This window comes from Micropterus dolomieu, linkage group LG12, assembly GCF_021292245.1.
Source record: "Micropterus dolomieu isolate WLL.071019.BEF.003 ecotype Adirondacks linkage group LG12, ASM2129224v1, whole genome shotgun sequence".
NCBI classification, from domain to species: Eukaryota; Metazoa; Chordata; class Actinopteri; order Centrarchiformes; family Centrarchidae; genus Micropterus; species Micropterus dolomieu.
This window is the reverse complement of record NC_060161.1, coordinates 11,671,780-11,681,165: the sequence shown is the minus strand read 5'-3', so window position 1 is coordinate 11,681,165 and position 9,386 is coordinate 11,671,780. Positions and strand designations below refer to the sequence as shown.

At 47.4% G+C, this 9,386-nt stretch overlaps 1 protein-coding gene across 1 annotated transcript in view; it reads left to right on the top strand.

Annotated features, from left to right (window-relative positions):
* Positions 1 to 391: 391 nt before the first annotated feature.
* The window catches only part of kirrel1a (kirre like nephrin family adhesion molecule 1a), a 30,963-nt gene continuing 21,968 nt past the window's right edge, over positions 392 to 9,386 (top strand). The window contains exon 1 of the mRNA XM_046065747.1: positions 392 to 649. Coding sequence (XP_045921703.1) covers positions 604 to 649 — 46 coding nt within the window. The 5' untranslated portion in view covers positions 392 to 603. The remainder of the gene's footprint in view (positions 650 to 9,386) is intronic.

Here is a 9,386-nt window from a genome sequence, read left to right as displayed (position 1 = left end):
TAAAAAAAAAAAAAGTAAAGTCCACATGAATGTAGGACTCACAAGAATCAGGGCTCCTGTGTTTTTTGAAGCTTGTACATGACTATTTAAATAAATTAAACCTTGCAGACACAATACACATTGTGAATAGGATCTCTAGAGCCAACGTGGGCTTTTCATGTATCTATTATTATGAATGCTATATTTATTAATTATATCTTATTATAGGCTACTGATTTTGTAGTGTTATATATTATTTAATTCCTTAAAAGTAATTTATTTCTACCTGTATTATAACCATCTTTTTCAATGTGGATTTTATTTTGAAGAAAATGACCGGAAGTCTCCCCTGTCATCGCTGCTCGCTTACCGCAGCCTCTGTGTAGAGTCGAAAGCGGACTGTCGCTGGAGAGCAAAGCAGAGAGGAGAGAGCTGGGAAAAAAGCAGTGAAATGGTGTAAAAGCTGTGCGAGTCCAGCCCGAGTCCGGGGACAAACGAGGAGCGACGACGCAGGGGGATTATTATTCTTTGTAGAATTATTATTAAAGTCAGTAAACTCTCAGCTTTTTGATGCTGTCCTCACGGAGGTTTGAGCCAATAACGGACTTATTGGTCGGCTGAACCATGCAGAGACTGCTGCTCCTGAGTTTGGTGTTGAGTTTTCAAACTGGTAAGACAGCGTTTCTCTCTTTTTTTTTTCAGCGCATGATACACGGCGAGTGATGTTTTAAATGTGAAACCACAGAGGCTGGAGCACGGACGGAGCCCTGCGTTGGTATTCCTCCAGAAGCGCGTGCGTATGTATGTGTTGGGAAGGAAAAAAAGACAAAAGGCACATAACATCATTCCATAGCTTTCCCATATGAACCGCAGCAATGGATCACCTTAGGCGTGTGCGCGTGCAGCTACGTGTGAGCGCGTGCGCGTGCATGCCCGCACCGCAGCAATGGATCACCCCCCTTTTATATTTATATAAATATATATATATATTTTTTTTTTTTTACCGATGACCATTGTCGCGCACAGTTGTACGCGAATACCTACACGCGTTTGATTGTCCGCGTGCGTCCGACTCGAACATGACCGCCCACCGGCCTAAATGACCTTTCGCATAATGACAACCCCCTGGTGCCGTTATTCAGGCGCGGGCCGTGGTGAGGCGCTGAGGACGTGACGGGAATGACAGTGATTGACCAGCGCTGCTCTACATGCCAGCAGCACCTCCACACCGCTATCGCGTCTGAAAGGCTTGTCAGTCTGTGAGACCACTGCTATCAGTCCCTGTAGTGATCCTATAGTGAAAAGACAGCTGATGTAGCTCTCTCCTTCTGTCTCCCCCCTCCTCTCTCTCTCTCACTCACGCACACGCCGCTCCTCTACTGCTCCTGTCCTGGTGTCCTACCTGTGTGCCTGACACAAAGCCCATTTTCACCCTCTCTGTTGCCTTCTTCTGTGCATTTCTGTGCAACAGCACAGCAAGGTGCTGCAGCATGTATCTGTTCCCCCTCCATACCTGTGGGGTGGCAGGTAGGCTATTGGCTTATGATAATCACAGCTGTAGCCCAGTTGCTGGGAGACAGGGAGGAGGAGGAGGATGGTTGTAATTTTTAAACTACCTGTTTGATTGAGGCATATCTGTCGTGGCCGCGCAGCCACATCAAACCTCCCTTTTCCCCCACTATTGTCTACCTTGGCTCACCGGGAGTGTGAGTGTGTGGCTGCTGGTTGACCACTTCATCATAGGTGGTTGTGGTGGTGGTGTTGGGGGGGGGGGCGTGTTCGAGTAAGGGAAGGTATGGAAAGGGATGATGTCACCGTGTCTGCCTGGCTTTGTATCGCTCAGCCAGGCTTGCGCTCAGCATCCACCCATAGTGTGCTGCTGAGGGTTCAGGCTACGACAATCGGCAGATACGGTAAGGAGCAGGTTCCTTCACGTCCACAAAGGAAACCACACATGACACAATCAGGCAATCAGGCAAACGCACAGCCCCGTGCCACATGCTGTCGACTCACAAAACAGCTCAATTCACATGACTAGCTCGGTGCCACATGCTCATAGAGATGCGCATGAACAGTCTATTTACCTGTGTGAAGCCATGGGTCCTATTGTCTCTTGTTGTATCGTATAATCCATCATCACTCCACATTAGGGACCTCAAACACAAAGATATTTGCCCTGAAAGACCGTTACAGAAGACAAGATGAGCAAAGGCTGTGAATGGGGCATGAATTTTGTTCAGGAGTATTTAAAATGATGTAATGAATGTATGGGTCTCAAATGTGGCACTGTGGTATCGGAAAAGAATCCAGATAGAGCATAAAAGAATCCATCCCCTCAGAAGAGATGATGCTTGTGTTTGGTTTGGCAGCACGCAGACTCTTATCTCTGCATTAGACAAGTAAAACAGTATTTCACGGTCTGCAATTTGCACAGATGTAATTGCCTACTAGTGCTAATGATTGGATGGTTGTTAGTGGAGCAGCTAATTAAAGCTTTGGCAAATCCGAATGTTTTTAAGTTGCATGGATTCAGTGATACAGCTGCAACCAGGACTAACTACAGTGTGTCACTACTGGCAACACCGCTGGAGTGATTGATTTAGTATCCCGGCCTTGTTTCTACATACCAACCTGGTAATAAGTCCCAAGCAAGCGCCACCATTAACGCAGCTGTTAAATGTTACTGCACAATCAATCATCGCAAACACACTCCTTGAACTTCCTAATGAGTCGCAGAGCCTTGAGGTTGGACTTGGAGCACTGCACCTTATAGCCCAGACGGTTAGGCTCAAACGCTGACTCAGACAAAGGCTCCAGTGCAGGTGTACCATTTGTCAGCCTCTGTCCTTTTGGGCGGACAGAGGCCACGAGCTGCTGCTGTCCGTACTGTATGCTCCGGCTCTGAATCACGCAGCCGAGCTCTGAATCATAGACCTCAGATGGATTCCTGTGTTGTGCTCAAAGAAAATATTCAGATGTTGGAACAGTCAGACACATTCGGGGGGCTTTTACACCCAGAAAAAGAAGGGTTCCTCAAGGGTTTGTCTAATCAGGAAAGTAGTGGTTCTACTACTATATGTGTAATGTTAATGACTGAAAGTGGGCCGTAATAGTTCAAATAACGGTGAAGAATTAGGGGAGCCTCATTAAGAATCCAGTGCAGTACTAAAACACTCTGTTAAAGCAGCTGATTTACAACATTTCATGCATTCTTGCCAGTAATAATCGGTGACATTTTCATCTAAATAAATCCCAGCGTTTCCACTCTCCATCCCTGGTTCGTGTACACTAACTGCAAGTACATGAGCTCTTTCCCATTTCCCGGGTGTTAATAATCCTCTATCACACAGCAAGTGCTGGTTTATGTTCGCACAAGAAATAAAAGAAGAAGTGAGTAGTTAGCCCGCGCTAATCTCACATAGCCAGACCTCCGTCTCATTAAACACGTGCGGATCTGGCAAAACTGAAGCACTAAAGTTGATTACAAAGGGGATGGGGACTCCGTAGGCTGTAATATCCACTAAAACTGCACTTGGGTGAACTTTCTGCTCAGATAATGGCTACGAGAGACTCAACATGAGCAGAGGTAGCTTGTCTGGCTGATAAAAAAAATAAAAAGCCACCTACAGAAACTCCAATCTCCAATGAGGATCTCATGGATTACCCCCTATAGAACTATTTATAGCTCCACGAACCTTCCTGAAAGCCACGGTTTCAAGGCTAACGAGCCATTTTGTGGTGATGTAGTGAACCCTTTTCCGGCTCAGAGTGTACAGATCTGGAGTGACATGTAGCGAGGCAAGTCTGTTTTTAATTTTGATCCCAGCGAGTGAGGCTCTGGAGCATCCTACCGTTAATATGTGAATTCGGGTCATGGTTTTTACGGGATCTGAATGAAGCCTGTTTACCGAAAGGCATCTCTAATTGACATCAGCCACTGAAAGCAATCACTGAACCAGCTGTAAAGCTCAATCTGGGAATGGAGCCCGTAATGTTACAACTGTTGTTCCCCATTGGGTTCCATTCAGTCAACCAATTCTTGGCATTTCTGTCCCAGCGGGCGTTCGTCAACGTGTGACATGTTGATTGCTTCTCTCAGTTGATCTGTTTGTTTAAGGGCATTCCTCTGGGCACGAGTGGCCTGTAATGCTTTCTGAAGTGGTGCTTTGGGAAGAAGGTGATCCAGGTACAGAAGAATTTAGTAAGATCATTCATTTTCATTAGTAAGGTCAGAGATGAAGTCAGTTAAAAAGTGCACACGTTTCCTCTGAGCATCCTCAGCAGCTACGCAAAGGTTTCCCAAGCTGAAGCTCCAGGATTTAAAGGCCCCCACAATCTGATTGTGTTTGACAGGCCAGGGGCATCCAAGTTATAAAAAGAAGAAGGGAGAAAAAAAAGAAAACATCCCCTTAAAAATGTTTCTTTATGCAGAGTCCCCCGAGCAAGAGAGGAACACTTTATCACATCTGACTGAATCTATTGGCCTTGTTTTTCCCAAACTGCACAGCCACATTCTGCAGCAAGGACCAATTTGGGGTGGTGGGGTGGGTTACAGAAAAAAGTTGTTTGGGGAGAAGTGGGAGAGAAGGAGGGGCGGGGGGGTACAAAGAGGGGTAGTCTTGCAGGCAGGTGGGTGAAGCCTGATCGAGAGTGATTAGACTTTTTTTTTTTTGTCGTGTTTGTTTTAGAGGTAGTGAGGTGGAGGGCGGGGGGGGGGCGCATTGTAGTGTGCGAGGAGGATGAATAGAAAAGCGAGCCGGGAGAGAGGAGAGAGGGACGAGGGTGAAGGAGGAGGAGGAGTGGTCGGGAGGCCAGCGGTAGAGAGAAAGGGACCATTACTCAGGCTTGACTGCTTCCTCAGTGGTGACAGTGGAAGCTGCTCATTCGGACAGAATATGGTCGAGGCCGGTTCAAAGGCTACATTCACGCTGGAATCGGGAGTGATTGAACCCACATCTGAGGTGCCAGCCGAGCTCTTCCCCCGCCCCGTCCCCGCTGAGGTTAATTGGCATTAGTCGGTGTTGCTGTTAACTTTCTTTTTTTTTTTTGCTTCTTTGTCTTCCTCTCCCAACATGAGCCCTTTCTTCTGCTCACCAAAGTTAATTCTTTCTCTCTTTCTGTCCCCTCCTGGATTCCATTTTATTCTTTTTTTTTTCAATTTGACTCTTTTTTTCCCCTTCTCCCCATCACCCCCCCCCCACCCCACCATTACTTCTCCTTCTCTTTCCATCTACCCCGGTCTCTCTCTTGCTCTCTAATAAGTTCCAGATGTGGTTCTCGCATTCCTCTGGTCGGCGGAGAGAGAAAGAGAAGGGGGGGGGGGGGGTCGGTATGAGTCGGGGGAGGCGGTGGGGGAAGGGACAGGAGGAGAAGCACATGAATTAAAACACGGAGCGCATGATGAGGAAGAGGAGCCCGTGTACTGTAGCACGCACACAAATACACTAACGTGCACTGGGAAACGCACACACAAGACGAGGGAGGGAGAATGGATGCATGTGATGTGTGTGTGTGTGTGTGTGTGTGTGTGTGTGTAAGGGGAAGGGGGAGGGGGGATGTCGGTCCTGTAACCTCAAAAGTTTTGGGACATTCTCCTCCTCCTCCTCCTCCCTCTTTTTTCCCCCCCGTCCTCCGCTCCCCCTCCCTCCGCAGGAATGTGGCTGATGCTGATGATGTCACTTCATTTCTCCGCTCTCCCAGTTTCTGCTCCTCTACAGGGACAGGGCAGGGAGAGAGAGAGAGAGAGAAAATGAGAGAGGGAGAGATGCGACTTGCTCCATCCATCTTCCCTTTCACATTAGGGTCAGCCGTCCAGCTACATCGGTTACTACGGTGCCGCAACGCTCGCCATTCCCTCGTCTTGTAACATCACAGCCTGCAGGCTAAATTGTTGCCGACTACAAATAATGAGTGACCCATCTCTTAGTAATAATAATCATCAATGGCTTTGAAGTCCAGTCATTAAAACCATTTTGCTCAGATGCATTATTTTGTCAAAGACTTCATACCCTGGAGGCTAAGCTTATCTTAACTCAGTTTACCCCATGCTTTTAGTTCTAGGTTGGGCTTTACCTAGTTTACATCTTAGCAAGTCACGTCAGGTTGATTGAAGATGATCCAAAAGCACGGGCATTACTGTAATATGCTGCTTTAACAGGCTTCACTCGTCTGGATTCAGGCTATGGCTACAAGATATGGGAACCTGGACGCAGGGATTTGCTCCCATTCAGCCACAAGAGCACGAGTGAGGTTCAGCAACGATGTTGTATGATAGGACCTGGCTGTCCAGTTCATCCCAAAGGTGTTGGGTTAGGGTTGAGGTCGGGTTGGATGGTGTGGCGGCAACAGTAGAAATGTGTCCACAAGGTTTCTCTCCTCTTCCCCGCTCGCTGTGTTTCATGAGGACAAGGCTTTGCGTGCGCACACACAGAGCCGAGCGGAGAGACAGGTGAAGTGAACATTTCTGGAGTTGACAACCCGTTACGTTACGTAACGCTGAAAATCAGCCGTGGTGTTGTGTTGATGCAGTGACTTCAACCAACAGTGTGTGTGAACAAGTATAAATAATATGTAATTTGTTAAGCTATGAGTAGAGGAGAGGTCAGCTAGCCACTAGGCTAATTTATGCAGTGTAAAATGCCATAGGCTTAAGCTAATAATGGTGACTAGCAAAAAACAGTTGTTTTGTCTGTGACACTTCGCAGTTATACCCCCTGAAAGCAGTCACCCAGGGGGAAACACTGCTTAGCATCTCTGCTGTTTATTCGGGGGAAGGGTGTGCAAATCAAGGATACAATAATTGATCACTAATGTTGACATAACTAGCCTATTTCAAGTTTGCTCCGTATTTGGTTCCTCATTCATTAGTCACGCTAAATTTTTCTAATGGTATCCAATGGCTACCAATGCTCAATCCAGATTCATGAATTCCCCACTCACTTTGCTTTCTCGTCTTTTAGCATGTTTGCCATCAACAACGAAGCCTTTTCTGGCCCTGGTGGTGACATTGGCGAGGGACCCTGTATGAATATGACTTCTCTCCAAGAGGTCAAGGCCCCGGGGCTTTTATTGGACCGTTTGTGACAGATGACATTGCGAGAAGCTAACAGTACATACCAATAAAATTAGATTACACTGAATTGAATTAAAGCAGACCTTGGAAGAGGTGATTTATTGATGGGACGCTGCTTGTAAAAGAGTCCTGCTGGATTCCATTACCATGTGCTGTAACGGGAGGTGGATTGGCGGATGCTCTGAAAGCTGTCACAGTTGACGGCGTGGATGGTTACTTGCTGGATCACATGGCTTTCGAAGGCAGAATGGCTTTAGGAATGGGTTGCTGCCCAAAATCAATGAGGAACCACTGCCGTGAGTTATTGAATCATTGTGATATTGACTGTGCCGGTCAACTTCTGCAGCGACCCCTGCGCTAAAAGCCGCACAGCAAACAACTGCAGAGTAGCAGCTTGATCTCTACGTATCCCCTTGTTTAAGCTTATCCAGAGGACGGCTATTGTTAGTCCTGGTCACCCTTGGTTACAGCAGAGTATTCTTTGTCAGCCACTCGGCATGCTGGCCACACAAAGGCTCGTGGATTACCAGCGACGGGGCCGGCTTTCCAGCGCTTGGGCATATTCATGTGCCCGTAATATGTCAGATGCTTCATCCATGAATTATCATATTACCCACCACTGATCCTGGGGTTGCCATGGCCACTGTGTCTGTCATTGTGTCAGTGGTCCTCACTGGCTGTAGCCATGGTAACAATGTCTGTAACAGAGGTTCGGTACAAATAAAGCTCTTCAGATGTGAAATGCGTGTATGAGAGGAGCCCCCGAGAATGTAAGGGTGGTGCACACACACACACACACACACACACACACACACGCGCGCGTGCATGAACACACACTCTGCCTACACAAACACAGGCATTCATAGAAAACGAGTGTGCACACCTTCACGGGAGCAAATGCACTCTCATGTACGTGGTGGTATCAAAACGGACAGACAAAGCGCCGGAGTCATTTTCCTCCCGCCATTTCCAAATAAATCTGTTTCCACAGCAACCATTTTGATAGCAATGGAGAGAAGGGATGAGATGCAGGACTCACGGAGGGGAAGAGAAGCAGACATGCTTGAAGGTGTAAAGGTAGCCCAAGAAGGGACTGAGGTGGTAGGTGGTGGAGGTGAAGGAGGCGGGGGTGATCATTTTTAAGTAGATGCCTGCCAGACAAAAGGAAACGAGTGGGGAATGAGAAGGGGTCAAGGCCACGAAAGAGATGAAAAAATGCGAAAGATCGCTGATGAGTAGTAGGGGAGAGGACAGCAAGGTAAGAGGACCGAGGAAGGGAGCGAGCAGGCATGCAGACAATGCGGCAAACAAAGAAAAGGAGTCTGTGTCTTTCTGGCTCCCTCACCCCTCTGCCCTGATTTCTCCCGCTGCTCCGTCCCCACCTCCAGGAGTCACCTTTGTGTTTGAGTGACGTGGTGTCAGCGGGCTCAGCGGGCAGCCTCCTTTCACTCCCTGCTTCTCTCCATCCATGCCTCTCGCTCGTCCCTATAGCACGGTCACCATGGCTACGGGTTATTATGGCCATCCTGCCGGGCGGCCATGTTGTTGAGAGAAGGCAGACACAGGTGGTAGAGGGCCCCAACAGCCAGATGAGGACGGGGAGAAACTGCATCCATCCATGTACTGCATGGATACAGGTTAGAGCTGAAATGATCGATCGGTCTATTTATTGATTCGTTGGCTGACAGAACATAAATTGACTGAGTAATTGTTTAAATCTTTTGTCAAGCAAAGGTTCTAAAAGTCGCTGCTTCCACCTTCTCAAACACAAGGCTTTTCTCTGTTTTATAGTAAACTGGATATCTGTGGGCCAGTCCAAAGACTGTTGTCATGAGACAGGAATTTCTAACTTCGATACAATACCTTCAAAAATATCAATATTCAAAACCATTTTTGATACCACAGGGGAAAACTGACACATGGATTAAATTTAATTACTAAATGATCTAATCCACTAGTTTTAGACATTAAGTGGAGTTCAGAGTACTGTGTGTTAAGCAGAACAGCATCAGTTAATTTACTTCTGACCTTGTTCAAAGTATTTCCTATCAAGTGAAACTCTGCTGTCTGAGATTCCTCAGGTTCTTCAACAGCGAGTCGGTCCTCCAGGTGTTTTGCTCGACTGGTTTTGTTAGCACCTTTCGTCAGCACGTCCAATCACATGTGACGAGTGCTAGCCAAACATAAAATAAATATCATCACACATCATGCACAAGGCAGATCTGTCGGTGCACAGACTGACTGACACCTAGATGTACGTATGTGCAGTCATATACAGAAAACAGAGGGGGTGGGGGGGGGTGTGGGGGGGGGGGGGCGAGTCAGTGCCGCATGA